A 24,810-nucleotide genomic window follows, 5' to 3' on the forward strand; every position below is an offset into this window, starting at 1 on the left:
ACACAACTATTATATGATACCCGTGGTTATGGCCCGGGAAGGCGAAAATCAATCCCTCAGAGTTAGAAATTACGTTCGCCTTCCCGGTCATCACCGGCCCGACACCATACCCGTATCAATGACATCTCCATCGAACCGTTTCTTGTTTATTTGAATTTTAGCCACCATGAAACGGAGGTGTAGACTTTCTTTGGCCCGGCAGGTTATAGTGCTGTGCTAAACAAAAATTCACTCACTACCTCACGAAAGACTGAGCAGTTAAATCAGTTAAGGGGATGTTATCATAACGCGGACTTTACTGTGAAACAAGCGGAAGATCGATGCCTATGCATGTCTACTACGGATACCCGAAACGGGCTTCACAGTGATGTCATAGTCTGTCTTACAGATGCAAGTCTATAATGTTTGGCAAGTCTAGATTACTGCAGTATCAGGAAATGAAGAGAGTCTCTGGGCTCTTTATCATATTTTTATTAAGACAATTTAACAACTGTTTTTTTCTGTACGATATGTTAATTTCAGAGACGAAGTTAGTCTAGTGATGTCATTACACAGTAGATACTACACTGATGAGTGGTCAAGATTATATGTCATCTCATCCCAATTGCGTAGATCGATGCTCATGATGTCAATCACTGGATAGTCTGGTCCAGGGTCGATTATTTACAGACCGCCATCATATAGCTGGAATATTGCTGAGTGCAACAACAAAAAACACATAAACAAACAAACATATCTTCTTGAGATATGCAACTCGGTTAACATAGGCACTCTCGACACCAGCTCGATTTGATGTATAGCTTTAGAAGGGGGAGACTCGCACCGGGAGGAGGGATATCTCCTTGACCCCTGACCCCGTCCCACAATTAACGCGCAGTACCGAGGTGTCGGTGACAGGGTTGAGTAACGAGCTATTGTGAAACCCGACCACAAGACAGTCAGACAGACTCCGACCGCTGGCCGCACCATTCCCAGCATTCTTCCAGTCAGCTCGAGTAACCCTTACATCAAAGACGTACAATAATGTAGAATCCTTGAACTGTTAACCAAAGACGTGGAATGTTCGCACAATTAATTATTTCACGCCAACAAACGACCTATGGCATAAAATGTTAATTTGTATTCAAAATTATGTTTGTTTGTTGTTAAACGCCGCAATCAGCAATAGTCCAGCTATATGACGACAGTCTGTAAATAATCATTTTGGACCAGACAATCCATTGATTGACATCGTGAGCTACGATCTACGCAATCGGGACACGATGACATGCATCAACCGAGTCAGCGAGCCTGACTACCCGATCCCGTTAGTCGCCATTACGGCATAGTCGCCTCTTAGGACAAGCATGGGTTACTGAAGATCTATATTCTCTATATTCTATATTCCCGGGTCTTCCTGGGTCCGTAGTTATGTACTCAGAATACTAATGGTTATCTGAATTAATAAAACAAATTAATTTGGTATCATTATTCTTTAATTGGAAAAAAATATTGTTCCTGAATACAGTAAGACTTATCTGACAACATTCTAGTAATGAATGAAAATATCATTTTAGGTATTAGGATAGATTGTGTAGCATATATATTTTCAATACGTACAGGGCATAAGTAAGCTGAAAGTGTGTAGAATATAAACTGTCGGAATATCCCTCTCGGAATATCCCTCTCATTGTTTATGGTGGCTAAAAATGAAACAAACAGGAAGAGGTTATTCGATGGTGATGCATTTGATACGGGTGTCATATAGTTGTATTTTGGACATTCCGTTTGCAGTGTTTCGGCGACTGTTTTCAGCCTAGAAACGTTTTGATAACATGTGTAATGTTTTCCCCGGCAGTGAAGTTGTTACAGAATATACTGAATTTGTTATTGCAACAGTTTATGACTAAAGTCGTCAACTGTCGGGGACCATCCTTGACATCGAGTTGTCTGCAGTTAGACATACAAGCAGTAAACACGCATAACCCACATACAGTGTGGTAGAGTAGCTTAGTCTTTGAAAGTATATTTTTGATAGAAACAAATAGCTCATTTAAATTGAAAAGGAGCTCCACTGAGATGGAAGATCCTCAGGAATATCTAGACTTGCTCCATTTAGTGCTTTTGAATTACAGAAAGAGCTGTGTGGCAGGGAAAATAATATGGTTCGGGGACTGTAAGACAGACTAACAGTGTGATAAGGACCATGTTGGGACAATACATCGGCTTAAATGAGAGTTCGGGTTATGGTCGTGAGGTAACGAGGTTTCAGTCTATTATTGATTTTAAATATGAAACAAAAAGTAAAACAACGCTGCCTGGTATTGTGGATATTTTACAACGACTTCGCTATGACGTTAATTTCGGGCCACCATCTTCTGTCTTGGTTAAGGGAGGTTGAACCTTGGCTGTTAACACTTCAGTACTTGGCATAAAGTCACATTACACAGCTGGAAAACTTATGAAGCCAAGTAACTATAAACTTACTTCTTCATTTTACATGTTATACAATTTTGTAAGTAATATCACTTGTCAAAAATGCACGTACAATTGACTTCAAGAAAAAATTGTTTCCTACAAAAAACTTCTTATAATTAATTAACGAACTTACCTGAGAAAACGTAAAGTTAGGAGCGACGGTTATATCACCTGTCGGACACGGTCCCACGGGGTGGAGGGGGGACGCTGTCGATTTCCTCCATAATAACGCACAGAGCAACACGACAACAGCGCGAGCATCCATGTCTAATGGTAAACTCGCGGCTTCGGCCAGGACAAGAATGGTTTGGCAACTGGTTGCGTTCAGGAGAATTGTTCGTGGTAGTGTGAACGTTCACGTCAGTTACATGTTTGTGAGGATGAGATGAAATCAGGGGTTGTTCTACCATGAACTGATCAGAGTTTTTCTAACCACTTCATGCATTTGTGCAAATATTTAGTACAATTCATCTCGTGTTATCTTCGACAGAAAATATGCTAGAATGTTCGTTTCCCGTTCGGTTATTCATTTCCAGTTTGTTTGTTGTTTGGCGCTGTGCTCAGCAATTGTCCAGCTTTATACCAGCGGCTATACTTACATCTAGTCTCTAAAATGAACATATTTTTCAGAAAAAAACAGTTCTTAAATTATCTTAAAATGATATAATAAAAAGGAGCCGAGATACTTTATTCTTTTTCGGAAACTGCAGTAATATAGACTTGCCAAATATTATAGACTTGCAAGAGCTGGATTGAATATATTTGTTTCAGGGTCTGTAACACAGACTACTCGACGGCCTGTAAATTATTAAGTTTGGACCAGACAAACCAGTGGTCGATATTATGAGCAACGTACCACGTCGTCGGGGTACGATGACACGTTATCAACCAAGTCACCGACTTAACCACCCGGAATCCCCATGTAACACTTGATGGCATTAACAGTTATTAAACGGAGATGAATGGGTTCCGGTGCTGAGCGGGGTTAAAAACGTTATATTTTCTCACTGCAGCCAAACTATCATTACACAGTGAGTGAGTTTTGTTTGTTTGTTGTTTAACAGCGCACTGAGCATTATTCCAACTATATGACGGCGGCGAGTTATTGTGTGAGTGAGTGAATGAGCCGCCATGTTGTAACCCATGCAGTCTTCATAATGATCTTGTAACGTCCCAATTAATTGTCACACAAGAATTCACATAAGACAAATCCTTTTAACTTTTAAGTAACCGTCTTTGAAGCATGTTATCTTAATACAAATTTTGATTTTTCTTTTTTATAACGAGTAAACTGAACTTTTTACACGGTCCCCAGCAACCTATGCTGGTCGAAAAAGGCGAACAGACAACCGGGTGTTCAGTCTTGGTCAGTTGCATGTGATCGTACCCCGACAGGGTGGATCGTTGCTCACAATATCGATCACTGGATTGTTAGGTCCAGATTCGATAATTTACAGGCCGCCGTCATAAAGCTGGAATGTGGCAGAGTGCAGTGTTAAACAAGAAAGACCAAACAATGTGTACAGGACTTGTTTGGTCCTCTGCGCATTAGAAACATTTCGATGGTTACGTGCTCCACAACGGAGCCACGATAACCCTGAGATTGTCATTGTTGATGCTTCGTTCGGCTGAAATGGTTTGGAAGTTTTACATGTTTCTACTTGGTTACAGATTTGACAGTCACATTTGTCTGTGTTCGGGATCTGGTCCAGTGTTCGTCACGATTTCTGGACCACGTGTTGAATGAACACAGGTGGCGGGATGTCCGATCCCGACTGTCGAAATCTAATCTACGTTAACAGATCAAAAACTGATCTCTTTGTCCTGTGGTCATCGACTCAAAAAGATTATTGTCTGTTTAATCACATGGTATCATGTTTGCAGTGATGTTGGTGGAGACACGTGGCATCCATCGTCCCGAGGCATGAGAGTTAACTGACTATAAAAGTCCAGTTTCCACCCTTGCCGAACTAGGCTGGTATTATGAAGTGACATTTTGGCTGGACTAACGAGTCTATGCATAGTCCAATCAAAATCGCGCAACGGAATCGAAATCCGGTTCGTAAACTGGTGTGTCAATTTCGGTCGATTGCAGGATTTGCAAAGCATGTGCATCGCCAAGTCGTTGTCAAAAGATATTTTCCAAACCTTTTCATGTTTTTAATCAAGGTGCTTGCGTGATTTGATGCACCTCGCGATGTAAGACCCGTTTTATCACAATATAGATCTTGATTATCGATCAGATCGTCTTGACTGGGCGCCGCCATTTTGTTTGAAACAAATGCAAGTGGTGGAATCGGATTGGTCCATAGGAGAGGCTTAGAAGGGACGTAACTCATGATAACCACTCGTGGCGCTACGATCGAGCCCAGGAATTCCAGCCAAGTTCGGCAAGGGTGGAAACTGGACTTTTAAAGTCAGTTCACTCTCTTGCCTCGTGAAGATATGTGACATCAGAAAATTCAGGAAACGTTCGATCATGTCAGCACTATGTCACTGGACATTCTTCTCGCTGTATCCTTACCTGTATCCTCGCTGTATCCAGTGAGTATTTAGCAATACACCAGAAATGGGCTTCACGCATTGTATCCATGTGGGGAATCAAACCCAGGTCATCGGCGTCACGTGTGAAGGCGTTAACCACTGGGCTACCCAACCGACCCTCTGTATTATTACCAACTTTGAAAAGAATCTCATAACATTTCTGATAATATTCAGTTAGAAATGACCCGTGAAGATCCGGGTTAGAAAAGGTCTTCAGCAACCCATGTTTGCCGTGAAAGACGACTATGCTTGTGGAAAGAGGCGACTTACGGGATCGGGTGGTCAGGCTCGCTCATTGTGTTAACGCATGTCATCGTATCTCAATTGCGTAGATCGATGCTCATGATGTCAATCACTGGATTGTCTGGTCCAGACTGAATTATTTACAGACTGCCATCATTAAGCGGGATTATTACCGAGTGTGGCGTTAAACAACAAACAAACAAACAAACAAACAAACAAACAAACAACAGAAATATTAACGACTATAAACCGAACTGAAACTCCGTGTAAATACATTGATCGTGAAGTTTAATTCAGGACGAACATCTATGCGCCGTTTTCCAAAATGAATTTGTAATTATCTCATAAATGGTTCTGTAATATATTCTTTACTTTTTGCGATCTTTTATCCTTTTCTGTGTGTTTTTTCCTGGCATGTCTGGTTTAAATGAAACATGACTGAACCAAAACCTTCATTACACACTACAGGGGCGGTGGGGTAGCCTAGTTGTTAATGCGTTCGCTCGCCGAAGACCCGGGTTCGATTCCCGAGATGGGTACAATGTGTGAAGTCCATTTCTGGTGTCCCCCGCCGTGATATTCCTGGAATATTGCTAAAAGCGGCGTAGAACCATACTCACTATAAAGCGTGTTTTTTTCTAATGCTAATTTCTGTACAACTAGCTAGACTGTTTTAACATAGGTTGGCCTTGGTCAAATTTAATGCAACAATACCATGGTGCAGGACTACCTGTTTATACGACCCGTGAAGATCCGGGGTAGAATAGGCCTTCAGCAACCCATGCTTGCCGTAAAAGGCCACAATGCTTATCGTAAGAGGCGACTAACGGGATCGGGTGGTCAGGCTCGCCGCACTCAGCAATATTCCAGCTATATGACGGCGGTCTGTAAATAAACGAGTCTGGACCAGACAATCCAGTGATTAATATCAAGAGCATCGATCCACGCAATTGGGATCGATGACATGCATCAACTAAGTCAGCGAGCCTGACCACCCGATCCCGTTAGTCTCTGATGTAGTGGGGTGTGCTTTGTATGTCTTCCAAGTTCTGTAGTTATTTATGGTATTTAATCTTAGTTCAGAAAAGTGCACTCGATATTTTCTTATTTTAGTGACGGAAATTGGGTTTTTAATTTTATTTAATTTTTAACTGTACCGTACGTCCTAAGTTTGTTTCCTGTGCCTTTAGTTGCATTAGCATGTTGAAAAGAGTTGAATTTAGACTTTATTGTCTCTTTGAATGTTGGTGATAGGAAACCTGAATTACTTATACAGTAAACTACGGATATAACGAATTCAAAGGGACCACTGATTTTAGTTCGTTATATCCGTCGTTCGATATACGCATTTCGACCGTCAGACTTTTAACAAGTCATGTGACATCATCTTACTCGATTGTTTTTTGTGTATTGTGTTTTTCTAAGAATGGATTGAGTTGGTATACCCATCCTAATCCATCCTGAATCGTTTATTTACATATTGAAGAAGCTTTCAGGGGCGAGGCGGGTTTGCGGGAGGAATTCTGTCCACTTTCTTTCATCATTTTAGACGTCATGTTTCCAGGGATGGTTCTCATCAACGGTTTAAGATTGTGTTATTTCTGTCTCTGAATTAACGACCTTGAGTCCGCGAGAAGTTCCCAAAGTTTATAAACATCTCGACTTGACCTCGCTGATGAAGAGGTCACTTGTCAGGGTAAATGGTCTCTGGAGTTTGTCTGGCTAATAGCTGGCCTTAGACGTCGGTGCACGTGTTTATAAACACTGATACAGATCGGCCCCGTCACGTGACCTATGAAGAACCAGATGTGCAGGTGCTTCAAGTGCAAGAGTACATCTAAGCTGAAACAAGGGATTCCATTTTCAGGTTACAGTTAAGTGCTGCTCATCTATCCATATGTATGTCATTATTCCCCGTCTCATAGTAAAACAATACTCTAGTATATCCACAGGCTACGAAACCTAGAAACCAGGGATTACAACAAATATTTCTGAAATTAGGGTCGTATCGGAATTACCCGAATGAATCAAAAATGTATTTGTAGCTTCGGGAAAGGTTCTACGCACACTTCGGCCTCGTTATATGTATGCGCGTGGACGTCGTCTTGTGGTATCTGAATTTATTTCAAATGGCAATAAAGTCATTATATTCTGAAGACTATGCTTGTCGTAAGAGGCGAATAACGGGACCGGGTGGTCAGGCTTGCTGACTTGGTTGATGCAAATCATCGTAACCCAATTGCGTGGATCGATGCTTATGATGTCAATCACTGGACTGTTTGGTCCAGAGTCGAATATTTACAGAACGCCGTCATATAGCTGGAATATTGCTGAGTGCGGCGTTAAACAACGAACATATTCTGGCAGTTTTGATTTATCTTAGTGATACTGTCGAATACACATTTCCAAGAGCTTTGCTATCTATTACACATGCATGGTTTCCCAAAGGGGTCACCTGACCAGTCCCTAATGCACTATGGTCGGAAATTACATTTGAACCAAGTTTGGACGTGCAAGAGGATATGGTCTCTTTCATCTTTCCGTTATTTCAGTGTAGCAAAATGTTTTTACGGTTTTATGTAGCGACGAAATGTCATTTTTGACATAAGAAAGGTATGAAATCGGCGACATGTAAATATATACGATTTGTTTGATTTACAACGACGTGCATGTGTCATTGAAGTTCAACAATGAATAGTTTAGAAATTAAAAAAAACATCCTGTTTTTCATTGCTATGCAGTAGGTGCTAAATTGGAAAAGGTCATCGTCTGCATTCTATTCAGAAAGTACCGGAAATTACACACATGGTTTTTCAATGTCATTATTTTGAAAAATAATGTAGATACGAAATATTATCCTACGACTAAACAATCAAAGGATCATGTAACTACTACTACTACTACTACTACTAGTACTACTACTACTACTACTACTACTACTACTACTACAACTACTACTAATAATAATATCCTCACAGACGAAGTTTTTGGAAGTTTGTTTAGTTACTATTAGTTACATGGTCCTGTGAAATAACATAAAAAGCAAAAGACCGCAGTGCCATGTGGACATGCTCCCTGTCCCCGACTTTACATGAAAACTGAAACTGTAACGTGAGTACGTGATATTCCAGCTTGGTTTTGAGAGCCTGTAAATAAAAGGGCAAATCAAACAAGTGGTTGACAGAATGAGCAATGATCCGGCAAGTCAGGACAGTCATACATCCCAATCACACTCATTTGTCGTCTCACTGGGGACCTACCCTTCCCCAGAGGTAAGGGTACAGGAGTGAGTGAGCTGGGTTTAACGGCGCTTTTAACAGTATTACAGTTACTTCGAGGGCGGGTATGGTGCTGAAAAACCTAGAAACATAATCGGGGCGAACCGGGATTCGAACCCACAATCATAGGTTTCTGGCGTGCCCAACGGACGCAACTCTGCACAGCGAATCGCGGCGCCTTAGACGACTGGGCCACCCGTGCCCCCCTAAGGGTACAGGAAGGCATCCAGTGCAAGGAAGCCACGGCCTCTTCTGACGGAGAATTGATGCAGTAAGTTACTTGGTAAAATCCAAGGAATTTATCCATGTTATATTGTGCAAAGAATCTTCTGTGGTTAAGTAATAGAGAAATCATATTTTAACTAAAGCTTCAGGCAGGGGTGTGTGCACGGAGGTTCTATACTTTGAGTTTTTGAAATCTTCATATAGTGCAGAGAGTTGAGTAGACGAAAATATTTCCCCAGTACTCGAGTTATCTTATTCAAAAATACATATCTACAAAATATAATTCAATTGGTGCCCACATGCTTAATTTCAGAGATCTGGGGCGATCTAAAATAAATTCTAGACTTGTGTTGGAATCCTGTCTTAATTTATTCCCCGGGGTCTGGGAGATAGACTAGGGTTGTAGCATCCTGTGTAGTCCAGACTGTTCAATAATGATAACAAACAACCGTGAACATTTCTATTCCTCTTATTCCCCAAACATATACAGCTGTCGTATGTACAAAAAATGTACATGTACACAAATATACACTGGCCGCGCCCAGTGGATCTGATCGATAATCAAGATGTATATGTATATTGTAATAAAACAGGTCTTACTTCACGAAGTGCATCAAATCATGTGAGCACCTTGATTATAAACATGAAAAGATTTGCAAAATATCTGTTTATACTATGTTGAGGGTACACATGATTTGCAAACCCTGACATGGACCGAAATCTGCACGGCAGTTGACAAACCCGATTTCGATTTCCTTATGCGATTTTGATTGGACCATGCAATAGACTCGTTAGACCAGCCAGAATATTACTCCAAAATTCCAGCCAAATGCGGCAAGGGTTGAAACTGGATTTTTATAGTCAGTTAACTCCCTTGCCTCGGGAAGATGGGAGTCGGCAGGTAGGTAATATGTTATGAAACTGACTGATGACCGTAACGTTTGCGGAGCTCTATGTACTATATTACTGGCAGTGTATCGAAGGTGTCACACACTGGGAAGGAGTTTGTGTCCACTTGGTTCAAGGGGGACTACTCTCATTTGCAAAATGAAGTTCAAGGTCATAGATACATGTGCGACTAATGTGAATATACTTCCACATGAAGTTTTATTATTGTTAATACTCTGAAACATTTTGATGCTACAACGATTAAAATACTGTGAAAAGCAGCAGTGTCTATCTGGAGCAGTTTAAATCTGTCTGGGAATAGTGTAAACGTTGTGTACAGTTCCAATGTGCAACGGACGCCTCTATTCCAATGATCAGCTGATGTATAAAAAAAGAGTCTGGTATGCACCGGATGTTATTACACAATCTGTGATACATCTGTATGTTTATTAAACAGTGATATCTTCAACCTGTGAGTAATAACGATATATACAAACATACACAGCTGTTGTATGTACATAGATATGCACATGCATACAGACATACATACATATATATATATATATAAACACATGGTTCAGCATGAACATTTCGTTGACACCCAAACATACATTCACATGAAACCAATGACAAGTATGCATCCATACAGTTTCATCACAAATGCGTTGTGTGAGAGGTATAAACGTGATTCAGGATGATTATGTTCAACATAAATTACATTCAGACCTAGCCACTAGGACCATTCAAATCTCAGCCATACACTGTATCCTTTGCACAGACTCACACTCCAGCACACACACTCAGACACACTAGGGCTGGCTAAAATCATTGATAATTTGATGGGAACACAGAGCTCCAGATAAGCTTTTGGTGTTGTGGGTATTTTACCCATGCATTTTAAAATCATTGGGTATCAGTAATTATATCTGGGTATTCAAATTTCTGTTACCCACTAGTTTTTACACATGTGGGTTTTTAAGTTAAATATTTAAAAACACTATTCATCTAGGCCCTGCAAACGGGTTTCGTGTGGGTTCGAGAGCTTTATAGGACTCAAAAATACCACGATACTTCCACAAGAAAGTGTGATGGCAAATGATCATGATGTAACTGTCATCGTGGAGTTTGGCAAGGTTGACCGAATGCCCGTTTATAATTTCAAAATAAGTTGCTGATTTGCTAATCAAATACGCAGGGTTACTTCACAATATTTTGATAATACACACAAGTTTTATTTTTGTAGCGTATCTGTAATGTTCGTTGCGTATTTGATACGCTTGGATTTTTACGCAGAAACGCAGCTTATCTGGAGCTCTGGGAAGAACTATTTACAATTTTCGATATGAAACTGTTGTAATCGATAATAACTAACATAAACTATTGTGATGAAATAAAGTTTAGATTTACTGAAACAGACTTGTTATTGTCAATAATGTTAATTGCTGAAGATGGAAAGCAACTGGTTTTTTTAAATCTCAAATGTTCACAAAACAATCTACATGTCTGTACAAATGTGTCACTGCTCACCAGTGGCGTGAAATATGTTGATTTCTTTCGGGACTTTCTCGCATATTTGCTTAAAGTTACTTCTCCAATATTGATTGATATTTAGTTAGCGATTATTGATCTTTGTAATCTATATCCATAACCAGCCTACACACACACACACACATTCTTAAAGTTCACATTGTCAAGATGAACACAGGTGTCCTAATTCTTCCATAAAAATGGTATATTCTAGAGAGACAAAAATATTTGTTTCTGATGTAAAATGTATAAATCCTCATAACAAGTATCAGTGAATAATACAGTTGGGAGATCTTAGATGACACAAACATGAGAACTAGAAAACAGTTTATCCATCATAAATAAAGTATCGACACCCTCCACAATGACAGCAGTGTGAGGGAGGGATCATTGTATTCAAGGGAGCTACCATTGTACACATGAATGACAAATCAATGGATTTTAAAGGTGTATGTGTGGCAGGTGTTCAAACTACATCATTTCTTCTTACATATTTTTTTGGGTGGCATGCATCTTCTCTGGATCCATCTGTCATACGTTCACAACTCTAAACATATACATTCCATACTTATGTCTTACATCATGTATATTGTAAAAAAATAATATATATTTTGTGAAAAAACAGACTTTTTTTAGTCAGTATCCCAATTAAACTATAGCAAGATGGTTGCAGAACAGACAATATTGCACTATGTGAAAAATACATATTCCAAAAGTACTGGTTCATAAATCTGGCTATCTTGATCTTGTTAAGAAAGGCTACAGGACTACAGGTCTAAACCCAGACAGTGGTTGTGTTGTGTTGTGTTGTGTTGTGTTGTGTTGTGTTGTGTTGTGTTGAATGACTTGAGTTGTGTGTACGTGAAGTGTCTCACACTGGCATGGGGAACTGTTCTGCATACTTCATCTTGCTGGACAGGTCATCGGTAGGGCAGCCATCCTTGCTGGAACAACAACACATCCAGTTACAGGCCGGTCAAATGATGGACTTCAATATGTGTGAATGTTCTGTAGTGTGAGTGAATGACATCCACAAGTGAATGTTCTTTACGCATGTTAAGGCCATCCTGTAAGTGTGATTGGTTGGTTGGTTGGTTGTTTAATGCCGCACTCAGCAATATTCAAGCTACATATAAATAATCGAGTCTGGACCAGACAATCCAGTGATTGATATCATGAGCATCGATCCACGCAATTGGGATTGATGACATGCATCAACCAAGTCAGCGAACCTGACCACATGATCCCGTTAGTCGCCTTTTACGACAAGCATGGGTTGCTGAAGACCTATTCTACCCCGGATCTTCACGGGTCTGTAAGTGTGATTGAGTCTGGCCAGTGAAACCAGTGACTGATAACATGAGCACTGACACATTATGAGCCAAAATACAGAGCCTCACCACCTGACCCAATAAGTCTTGTAGGCAGAGTCTACTGGACCGAACAAAATTGACTTGGGCTTCTGACTAGTGGTCAAAGTTGGAGGGTCACTTTGTTTTATTTATGGGTCAGTGACTTGGCCATCAAGCAGTCTCAAGCAATGCACTACTGCACATGGAGGCCCAATTAATACAGTATGGCTGAGCTAAGGCAGACTTGTTTGTTAACGCTCCGACCCAACTCACCCCTTCTGCACCCCATCTCCTCTCCCACTCACTCACCCTTCCCGCCCACTCACCCACAACTGTCCCGCTCCTTGTCTAGAGACATGTTCTTCAGTGTGATGGTTTCAGGTAAAATCTCCACATTCCTGACACTGCCGAAGAAGTCTGTGAGTGGCACCTTGTCTGGGTCTCGCTTGAACAGGTCCGTGCGGACACTCACTGTAGAGATACACTGACTCTTCGGACACACCCGCAGCTGCAAGTAAATAGCATGGAGTCCACTGTCTGTTTGTCTCTGTATTCCTGGTGCTACTTTAGTACTTACAATTGTTTGTTTCTTTGTTATTTAACACCACATTCAATATTCCAGCTGTATGAAGACCAATAATAACAAGAGTTTGCCACTAACGTGGCTAACGTTGCTATATATCCCCTGTTGCAGAATTTATGACATAATTAAATCTAAACAAACCCTAACCTTTTTTAACTGAGGTGGAACTTGTCATGGAAATTGTAAAAAAAAGAAGCATTTGGAACCTAAGTCCATCTTGCTGCCATCATGGCCATTGAAACGTAAAAAAATAAAAATTTCTAAAATTTCTAAATAGCAAAAGGCACCAGTTCAGCATGTACCTGACAGACCTGCAAAGTTTGATGAAAAAATATTGAACAGTTTATGAGTTATGCTCCAGAAACGAAACGTGAGAGACGGACGTAAGGACGGACGGAGCCCCTTTCTATATCCCCTGCCAACTTCTTTGGGCGGGGGATAATAATCAAACCTGGACCAGACGATCCCGTGAATGATATTGTGAGCAACGATCCACCCAGTCGGGGTACGATGACACACAATCAACCAAGTCACCAGGTCTGACCACCCCACCAACATAGGTTGCTGGGGACCTATTCTCACCCGGAATCACCACAGGGGCTACTTACAAACTGTCCTACTGTCTGTTTGCCGGACGGATTGACCTTCTCAAGGAACTCCAGAGCATAGTAGGTGTATCTGTCGATGACGTACACGCCAAGTGCGGGGTCCACATGATGCTGCAAACACAACAGACAGTGAAAGATGTGATACACAACACCAGTGTTGAGAGTTGCAATCAGAAGTCCCTTGTCATTACATTAATGTTCAGTTACAGCTGTAGCCTCCAGCAAGTGTCTACACCCCTGGCAGACAACATGGGCAATGGTTACATGGGTAATTTCGAACATCATAGCCGGTGAATAAACTGTGTTAGAAAATAAGCATGAAAGTCATAACCATAAGGTTAGAGGTGAAAGATTTAGGGGGTCCCTAGATTAAGAAACCACAGAAGACAACCTCCAGGACTGACAAGCATTTTAATGTGGTCTTACAAATTATTTGATAGGCATTTCTTAGAAGTCAATAAATCTTAACGTTGCTATCATGGTATATTTAAGAAGTTGTTTTCCATAAAATGTGTCTACTTTGCTCTTACAAAACAGGTACACGGGTAAGCTTTGGGGACAGAGTCTGCTGTGGAAAGAGGCCCACATGACTCTAATGACAGAAGTGTGACATACCGACAGTGAGTCCTCGCCGATCTTGCTACTGGCTACAGCCAGGATGTTGGGGGAGTAGAACTTCTGGAACATGGACTCCGCCTGACACGTATCAATCATGAAGAACAGTTCATGATATCTGAAACCACAACAAACTATATGTATGAAAAAGTACAGCTTTTATAACAACTGCTGGTTTCCTGAATTTAGCCATGTTTTGATGAAGATTCTTTATAGAGGGGTAAGAATCTACATTAAAAAGAATTATGACACTGATGGCAAATGCCAACCATCTTAAGCTTGTCGTATTTTTGTTCAAACTGTTGTCTGTCCTGAGTTACTTCAATCTGATAAAATCATAATGGTGATGTATGCATCTATTGTTTCTTGTTTGTTGGTGAGCAATATCCCAGAAATCTCAACAGACTGTGAATAATCCAGTATTGACCAGATTGATATTACGAACGATGAGGGTACGATGACACACAACCACTGATTCTGACCATGATATTATTTCGTTGCCTCTTACAGCCAGTAAAGGTTGCGTGGACCCTGTTCTGACCCAGACTCGCATGACATGCATATATCTGGACAGCACAACTGGACTGCTCCTTCGTCTGTAGTCCACACACCTGCGTTTGGTCCACATCTGCTGGAAGGCATCAGCCAGCTCCACATTCGACACCTCCTCCGCATCCTGGAACTTGAGGAAACCGTCTCCTCCATGTCCTGCAACACACGGAGGGGTGTAACCATTCATCAAACTGTCAGCCCCTCGTCATGCCAGGATTTGATAAGTGTGCTTGTGGGCACGTATCCTGGGTTTGGTCTGATCATGAGACTTAATCTGTTAGCACTATACTCAAGGCATTTTCAGAAAGTGGTAACTGTCTAGGACCTTCCTTGACAGTTTTTCCTGCATATAAACTGACGCTCCATGATATAACTTAAATACTGTAATCATGATCCAGCTGAATCAGGAACTTAACTGACGGTCTATCAATCCTGGCATGACTAAGGGAGGCAACTCTTGCAAAATCAGAAACATTCTCACTACTGACTGCAGAGACTTAAGTCAAACAAATAAGCTACAAGCAAAGACTTTTCACAGATTACCTGCCTCTCATAAATCAAGGCTGTATAATTTGAACATTCATTCAGTATATTCAGGATGGATGCATGGATCCTCACTAAATCCAAGTTTCCTGGAGGTTATTCTTCACATTTCTTCAAGAAATAAAATGATGATGAGAACTCTGTGACATCACAACTAATGAAGGGCATCAATATGAGTGAACTGTTCAATCAGCATTGTGATTTACGAAATTGTCCAAATATGTGCAAATATTTGACTGGTAATATTTCATAAAATCATGTATACCTGTCATATACACAAGGATATTGCTGCGTTCATCTGACAACAATCTTTTTGACCGTGGTGTACTCGGTGGAAGACGTCCTGTCAAAACTCTGATGAAGTTTTCCACCGTCACCTACAATATAGACAACACAATACAGACAACACAATAATATAGACAACAAATACAGACATTACCTACTATAGTCTGGAAGGTAATTTAAGGTACCAACGTTTACTACAATATCTGAAAAACTATCGGACCTACTCCAGTCAAAGTTGGTATGAGATTATTAAACAGTCATACATACTGGATATTACATTTAAAGACAATCGGTGCATGAACCAAAAATCTGTCTATTTAGCTATCACTATATTTCATCAACAACCAGACCTGTTTGTCACGGGTGGAACGAGCATTCATTGAAACAGCCATCTGCATAATGCTACCCCTGCTTCAAAGGGCCATATGACACGGTTGAACCAATCAACTTAACTTGAAAGGGTGCACAGGAATCATGCACGCACAAATACGGTGTTAGCGTTGGGCGTCTCAACGTGCGTGATTCCTGTGCACCCTTTCGAGCTGAGTTGATTGGTTCACTGTTTGTTACTATATACTATGGTATAATAGTGAGTTTGTTCAGTCACTCTTGAAAGCAGTTAAAGTTAAGTTATTTGTGCTGTATTCAAACTAAAATACTGTGTGCAATACTGTCTCTGTATCATGTGTATGGAAAACTTGTCTAGTTTCACGGTCGGAATAGCAACTGACAAATGTGGACATGACAATGACATATGAACAAAACCAACTGAGTCAACGTGACATGTGGACGTGACCAAATGAGTCAGAGTGACATGGATGTGACCAACCGTATGACCTGACCTCGTATCCGCGGTAATCCACCTCCACGTCGTCTCCGTACACGTTGATGTGCTGGTTGGCATTGTTGAAGACCGTCGCGGGACGGGGGTTCCTCGGGTTACATGCCATGTCATCTGCCACCATCAGGATAATACGACTGTCGCGACAAACAAATGATATAAGACTGTTAATTCTTAGCATTTAGGTTAGGACAAGGAAACTGGTCATGAAAAGGAAACAAAGTGTCAGACATATGGTAAGGGGTAGACACATAGCTACAGCGTTCACAGCTTGTAATCATGGTTAAAGTTAACAAGTGTGGAAGATAAAGTATCAGTTCTTCCCAATGTGTCACTATATACATTGACATAAAGGGGTCTGTATCAAACCCTGTGAAAAGAACTCCACCTGTCCGGAATCCCAAGTCGCTTGACACTCCTGTAGATGGAGAGGACGTTGGCAACATGGCGGTAGTTGAACCAGAACCGGGAAGTGTCCACCAGCACGGCCCAGTTGTTGGTGTGACCGCTCTTGAAAAACTCCTCCACCTTTTCCTACAATGGCCACAACAGGGAGAAATCAGTTCATGCTAGACTCAAGACTCCTGCAAGTTATTTACATTTTATGTGGCATCGAGTTGTCAGATTCAGTGACTTGGTTGATGCATTGTCATTGTATCCCATCACTGAATTGTCTGGTCCACTCTTGATCATGTTGATTATTTACAGACCACCTTCATATAGCTGGAATATTGCTGAGTGTTGTGTTAAACAAACAAACAAACAAACAATCAATAACTACACCATATTATCTGTACTGAACATGCTGAAGAGATTATTGTTGTGCAATCTCATTAAAATCAGATCTTAGTTCTCGCTACCGCTAAACAAAGATCTGAGGACATCTCATTACGGGTCACGTCAGACCGACCTTGCACGAACTTTGACCGACCAATGGAATGACCAATCAGGAGGAAGCTTTCTCGTGCTTTAACAGTGTTTAAGGCACTAATTTCAAATTGGCGACTACGCTTCGAAACATATTTTGACAAATTCTCGATTACAAAAGAACATTCTGGAATGGCTAATAGATGGTCTAGATTGTATGGATTCAGTCGTCAAACCCGTAACCATCGTTCGGAATACCCAGTGTTAAAGTTTTCGAGGTTGCATGATTAGAAATCACATTCCGACTGCCACTTTCATAATCTGGTAAGCGACGCTCTGATTGGTTGGATGAAAGGTTGTTCTGACGTGACCCCTAATAGGATGTCCTCAGATCTTTGTTCAGCGATAGCGAAAACTCAGGTCTGATTTTAATCAGATTGATTGTTGTGTCAAGTTATAAGAAAAAGTACCAAAGTAACTTTCTATTTACAGCTTTGTTTGTTTGTTGTTTCAAGTCATACTCAGCATAATTCCAGCTATATGGCCGCGGCCTGTAAATAATAGTCTGGACCAGACAATCCAGGGATTGATATCATGAGCATCGATCTACACAATTGGGATACGATGGCATGTTGACCCCCCAATCCTGTTAATCGCCTCTTAATTACAACAAGCATAGTCACCTTTTATGGCAAGCATGGGTTGCACAGCATTTTTACACTCTAAGACAGTTGATGAAACCTCCCAGAGGTTAAATAGTAGGACCTGTTTTAGAGATTTCCAAATTCTCTGCATGATGTAAAGTTATCTTTAAGTGACATTGCAACCATAAAGCATTCACTATTTCATTTTACTTTCATGTAGAGCTGGGACCCTACCGACTGTAGTCTCAAGAGTTGGGTACGAAATGTCAGATTGGGAATTGTTTTACTGGAGCCCAGTAACAAATGTTATATTTGGGATAACAGTTTAGCCCTGGCCAAAAGTATTCAGATATTATTGTGTACAAAACGATCTGGCCATGCCCACACTGACGTTGACTGCAGCATGTATTTCTTTTAAACATATAAATGCGTGAATAGTCAGAAAGAAATAGGAACATAAGCTAGTGACTTGTGTAACCATGGATTTATACAGAGTGAATGGTCGTCATTACAATGTGTCACGTGACTAACCACGGGTCCCGGTACTCCTGTGGGTAGGTGGGTCATACTCAGTACCCACCCGACCCGATTTACCCGTCCTACCTACTGTTCACGTAACTACTGGCACCAAGCCAAAATCCGACTGCATCACGAAATTAGGTAACAGTGGTGTTTTACGTCAATTGCGCAAGAGTGTTCCACAATCGAGCTATTTGGACCAGTTCCGTATATGGATGGTGACACAACAAACACACTTACATCTGTATTACATGCTGCATGCTGAATAAAACTGACAGAAACCGCGATCGAACACAGGATTACAGCCGAGAAACGCTTCCTGGGAGCCGCCATATTGAAAGTAGTCCGGTTGATGCGCTGACAAGTGCTCGACATTTCTGGTAACATTTCTGATACCGACAACGTTTTCTCAAATTATCATGATCCCAATAATTTGTTACATTTGTAGTTTTAAATGATAGTCTATTATTTTAACCATTCAATCTTCCAGTTCAATCCATAATTTGTAGAACTATTTTCTCAATGAAAGTGATATACCTTCCGCAATGAACGATGTTTGTTGTCCTTAGATACAACCTGGGACATCGTGGACCTGGAAGTCGTCTGACACGATTTCAATAAAATAGTCAAAATATCATCCCAAACTAAATACGTCCGCTGTCGCAGCGGCAAGATGACGACCGAAGATGCAAAGACTTATCTCTCCAAGCGGGAAATTCCACGTTTGTTCGAGGTAAGAAATATTGTGAGCGTTTGACATGTATCGACAGTGGGCAGTGTTGTCAATGCATGGTCATTAGTGATGGCAAAATATAATTTTCATTTTTGTAAAATGTCTAAAAACGATGTACTCAGCGCTTAATTATTACATTTGTATTTTCTTTTTAACAATATATCAAGTGACAATAAATTATGTAGAGAATCTAGTTAATTATTTATGCTGAGAAAATAACACCAGGGGAAATAAACAAGTGTCACATATTACCCTAGATATGTTTTGAGTTTTTATCTAAGGTCTATTTCCTGCATGTTTGATGTTACAGATGTTACTAAATCAATATTTTACTCAACAGGACCATAGCTTACTTTTACTAGGGTAGCAGTCATATTTGCTGACAGCTTACATCAATCTTAATTATGTTTAAATTAAGACTTGTACAAATGGATTATTAGGTTCTTGTCCATATGTTTCTAAAAAGTTACAAGGAAGGCATTATTTTATGACTTAAGAAAGAAGGAAATTAATGCCTGGTCACTGACACAGGTTTACCCCACTGAGCTGACACAAATCAGATATAAGTAATAGGTGAGATGTCTCCTCTATTGTAGTCTAGGTACGGCACTTCAGATGTCAGTAACAGCACACAATCCCCTGTTGCCCAAACACTCACACATACAGAAATACAGAACAAACTCCCCTTTGAAGTGAAAGAAAAAAGGCTTACATTCAGAAAGGCAGTTTTTATATCAAATAAAATTATGTTTGCAAATTGAAGTTATATCTTACGATTTTAATATTCATCCTATAAGGATAAGTTTTGGCAGAAGCCACAATAAAATGTCCAGTTGATTTGTCAGATTTGTCATACCTAGATAGAAAGGGACCAAAGACTTTTTAGAATAATGACATTTGTGACAGTAAATTTTTTATTGTGGTTATCTTAGAACTGAAATACATGATGCCTTTATTCAAGATAAACTTGAAACTGACAGTATAATTCTTTTATCCTTTTGACTTGAAATAGAACATTAGGCAAAGTCTTAATAAAAAATACCTATTATAACATTTATATTTTCCCATAGATTTGTTACTGCACTGTAAGAAAATAAGGAGTTGTCAATATTCATAGTATGTAATCAATGAATGCCTAAATGTTTTATTTGTAAAATTAGGATTTGGTGCTTATGACCATGATGACTATACTTCCCAACTTATTTTCAATTACTGTTACCATGGTTACTGTTAAGGATCATAAGATTATGCAAGTGAAGATTTTAAAAGGGTGCAACTGCATTCCAGCTGTTACTGTAAAAAAAGACTGCCTACTGTATAAAATGACTGCCTACAAAGTACAATATCAAACTTGTTGCCTACTGTAAAAAATGACTGTCTTTGTGACAACAGAGTCTGATGACTGGGCTGATGTTCCATCGGCCGTCAGACCACATCCAGTATCTGCTTGACTGTCTCGAGAAGGTCAAGAACAATGGCCAGGTCACATGGAACATGTTTGTGGAATACAAGCGCTCCAAAACACCACTTCCACCCATCACACCCGAGAACGGCAAACGTCCTGGATCTCGAGGGAGGAGGTCAACCACACCTAAAAGTAAGATATCCTGTTCCTGTCTGTGTCCAAAACATTAGATGCTACAAGTTACCTGCAGTCATTTTTAGTAGTTTTTATAGCGATAGAAATTGGCAGAAGTTCTAAAGTCCTTGTACTCTTTGCCTCCTAGCGGCTGCAGGCGAGGAGCGAAAGCGTTCTGGGACATGTAAACCAGTCTAGGACACAACACGTCTTCCTCTTGTGTGATTGTGCTCGAATAACATAAATATGTTTAGTGTAATAATTTACAGTTAGGGATGTTTTGAAATATAGTTTTATAATATTTGTATATTTTGTATGTACGCATATCATTATACATATGTGAGACATAGATCAGTGATAGATAAAGTTTCTTCTATAAGTTTGTTGACATCTTTCAAACTATTACTCATCTCCATGTGACTAAAAATGTTTTATCGCTGTTTTATATTTTAATTATGATAATTAATTACCGGTAATTAAAACTGTTAGTTATCAATTTTAGTCCAAATTTGTGAAATCATGACACTTGAAGGGAGATAACTCCCTCTGTATTGTCTTTGTGCCTCATACTGTAAACAGGTTCTCAGACAATCAGAGCTTAATAAGAATGGCAGAGCTCCTGATAAGCTGCGTATCTGCGTAAAATACATATCAGAAATGCAGAAATTTGCAGTAAAATAAAATCCAAGCGTATCAAATACGCAACGAACATTACAGATACGCTACAAAAATAAAACTTGTGCGTATCATCAAAATATTGTGAAGTAACCCTGCGTATTCAATTAGCAAATCAGCAACTTATTTTGAAATTATAAACAGGCTTTCCATCAACCTTGCCAAACTCCACAATGACAGTTACATCATGATCATTTGCCATCACACTTTCTTGTGGAAGTATCGTGGTATTTTTGAGTCCTATAAAGCTCTCGAACCCACACGAAACCCGTTTGCAGGGCCTAGATGAATAGTGTTTTTAAATATTTAACTTAAAAACCCACATGTGTAAAAATTAGTGGGTAACAGAAATTTGAATACTCAGATAGAATTACTGATACCCAATGAGTTTTAAATGCATGGGTAAAATACCCACAACACCAAAAGCTTATCTGGAGCTCTGGAATGGTGATGTCTTACCAGTGTTGGAAATTCAGCTTGAAAATCAAGGGGTCATAACCCTATTGTGGAATGAGATTGAGGTGGTCTGTAGGTTCGAACACTGGTTACTTTGCCCAGTGGTGTTTGCCTGTAAGGCAATGTGTATTATCATGTTGCATGTTCCATGTGTTTGGTGTCCACAATATATTTTACAATGCCCAGATAATTTCTGAAAACCTTGTTCATTCACTCAATCACTTCACTTTATCATTGCTTGTTTCCATACATTCTCTCACAGAAACCGGCAGTAGTCCTTAGACTAGTGACTTTAGTTAGCTTGTTTCTATATCTCTCACTCCTATCATGATTTGGGGGCATGGGGAGCCCAGTCGTCTAAGGCACTGCAATTTGCCATGCAGAGTTGTGTCCCTTGGGCAAGCCACAGACCTATGATTGTGGGTTCAAATCCTGATTCACCAGATTACGTTTCTAGGTTTGTCAGCACCATACCAGTACCCATGGGTTTTCCCAAAATGGTGAACGTCTGAGACTTGCATCACTTCAGGCTTTCCTCCCACATTAAGCTGACACGCCGTGATATAACTGGAATACTGTTCAGTGCGTCTTCAATCCCAACTCACACATCATGATTGCCTTTGTTGAGTCAACTTGCCATGCTGTCATCATTACCTGTGTTCTCTCCACTATCTAGATGGTCCTGAATGTTTCTGGCTGCTAGACACATATTACACAATACAAGGTATACCCAGCACCCCATGCACTGCACCATGTTCAGGGACCAGGCATGTGACAACATGTTCCGTTAGTTGGGAACGTCCAATGTACTCAGGATATCTGTTTTTCAATTGGTTATATGAAAAGAACCATGAAGTTTTAAGAAGCACTCAAGTCGTAGTATCCACGTGGTGACACGTGGTCCTGTGGACATGCACAGGTCTCAATAGACTCACATCAAGTCTCTGAAAAGAACATATATTAAACAAAAAAAATATTTAATAAAAATATAATAAAAAGGAGGCCAGAGACTCTCTTCATTTTTAGACTGGCGCTGCAGTAATCTAGACTTGCCAAACATTATAGACTTACATGGGCTGTATTGGATATATTTGTATCAGGGTCTGTATGACAGACTAAGGTCTCAAGTCAGGCGAAGTTAGGCAGCGTTTGTCGTGGAGAGTATGGGTGGGTGACAGTTAGGGCTGGGGTGAGTCCAAATTTACTACCTGGGTACCCACCCTACTATTACCCAGCCCTACCCGGGTACCCACTATAGGTCTCAAGAGTTGGGTACAAAATGTTTAATTGGGAATAGTTTGACTGTAGCACTGGCCAAATATATTTAGATACACATATAAAATGATCTGGTCATGTATACATTGAAGTTGACTGAAGTTTTATATTTATTCAAGCCTATGAAGGTCAGAAGATGGGTGTATAGTCAGAAAGAAATGTGAACATTAGTCACTTGTAGTAGAACCATATAGTTCTAGATACTTTTTGTCATTAAGCAACAGATCATGTGACTCATGGATCCGGGTAGTCCTGTGGGTACCCGGGTCCTTCTCAGTACCCATCCGACCCGAGTACCCGAGTTATCCATCCCAGCCCTAGTGACAGTGTTCAGCAACTTGACCCTGAGAGTTTCTTTTGACCAGGATAATAATTTTGTGCTTTGAGCATGCTTTAGGGTGGAGATTTGGCACATCATATACATACACATTATTACATGTTCCACGAGTTGAGGGAACCAACTTGACATTGTTGTCTTTAGACTTAGTCACAGTGTTAGAAATTGGCACTAGTCCTATAGTCCTTGCCAAACTGCCCAATAGTTAAGGTATCCTAAGAACTAGTAGAAATTTGCCCTTTTTAAGGGTTTTGCTATATGTTATCATTATTAGGACTAGTGAACCAAAACTGTTAGTTTCTACCGCTGCTGAGTCACATAGAGAAACAAGTAGAAATAAGAAGTTATTGTTAGTAATAATGAGATAATGTGAATACTGCTTATATCCTGGTATGGGTGTCTGTCAGTGTTGTGAGATGACAGTTGGCATCTGAAGTGTACTGGTAACAGGTTGGCAGCATTCTTAGTTCATTGTCACATTCACATGTCACACTCACATGTCACACTGTCACATTGTCACTTTGTTGTTCTTTACTCTGCACTCACAGTGTGGTCTTAATACAAGCAATACCATTTGATTTGTTTATTTAATTAATATTGTTCCTTTGTGAATCCATGTTGCAGAGTGTGCAAGGCACCCAGGGTAACATAACGCCTGGCCATGAACCACATGGTATTTCAATAACTCACTTCATGTTCAATGTATTAAACAAGGTGGGTTGGGGATTTGTACGGCAATTGTGATTCATGTGTAGATCTGTATGTGAACTTAACAGTGAAATAGCCATTTTGATGTCTTGTCACAGTTACATATCTCAACCAATATCGAAACAACTGAGATAGAGAAATTAGCGAGATATAGCCTCCACCAATCTATATAACTCTTCATAGTTTCTACCTTCGATAATGCACACAGAGACAAACCCACTTAGGATTCACCATTCTGATGATATCAATAAGTTTTTAGTAACCATGGTAATGCAGTTCATAATTGTGTGATATTAGCAAGCGCCAGTTTATAGACTGCACTTAACCATGTGAATTGTTGTTGGTCCTTGGTAGATGTATACAAGATTGATTTGTCCCAGGCTTTCCAGTGTCTTGATGAATCTGCTTAAACTTGAAAGATACTTTCAGATGGAATTATGATGTTAGGAAAGGGGAATATTTTCTAACTTTCGAGG

At 40.1% G+C, this 24,810-nt stretch overlaps 3 protein-coding genes across 5 annotated transcripts in view; 1 reads left to right on the plus strand and 2 right to left on the minus strand.

Moving 5' to 3' along the window:
• The window catches only part of LOC124114183, a 209,670-nt gene extending 206,930 nt beyond the window's left edge, over positions 1-2,740 (minus strand). For all 3 annotated transcript variants that reach the window (XM_048388931.1, XM_048388932.1, XM_048388933.1), the window contains exon 1: positions 2,591-2,740. In XM_048388931.1, the coding sequence (XP_048244888.1) occupies positions 2,591-2,722 (132 nt within the window). In that variant the 5' untranslated portion in view covers positions 2,723-2,740. The remainder of the gene's footprint in view (positions 1-2,590) is intronic.
• Positions 2,741-11,663: 8,923 nt separating this feature from the next.
• LOC124114161 (GPI-anchor transamidase-like) lies at positions 11,664-18,914 on the minus strand. Its single transcript, XM_046474728.2, has 9 exons — positions 18,812-18,914; positions 16,930-17,075; positions 16,543-16,678; positions 15,681-15,792; positions 14,932-15,028; positions 14,321-14,438; positions 13,706-13,816; positions 12,841-13,022; positions 11,664-12,106 (listed from the first exon to the last, which is right to left on the minus strand). Exons 1-9 carry the CDS (start codon positions 18,902-18,904, stop codon positions 12,034-12,036), a joined length of 1,068 nt encoding a protein of 355 aa, XP_046330684.1. The 5' UTR covers positions 18,905-18,914; the 3' UTR covers positions 11,664-12,033.
• A 207-nt stretch (positions 18,915-19,121) lies between these two features.
• Positions 19,122-24,810, plus strand: part of LOC124114162 — a 74,131-nt gene continuing 68,442 nt past the window's right edge. Inside the window, exons 1-2 of the mRNA XM_046474731.2 lie at positions 19,122-19,304; positions 20,697-20,901. Coding sequence (XP_046330687.2) covers positions 19,245-19,304; positions 20,697-20,901 — 265 coding nt within the window. The 5' untranslated portion in view covers positions 19,122-19,244. The remainder of the gene's footprint in view (positions 19,305-20,696; positions 20,902-24,810) is intronic.

This window comes from Haliotis rufescens, unplaced genomic scaffold, assembly GCF_023055435.1.
Source record: "Haliotis rufescens isolate VD_foot unplaced genomic scaffold, xgHalRufe1.0.p SCAF_8, whole genome shotgun sequence".
Taxonomy (NCBI): Eukaryota; Metazoa; Mollusca; class Gastropoda; order Lepetellida; family Haliotidae; genus Haliotis; species Haliotis rufescens.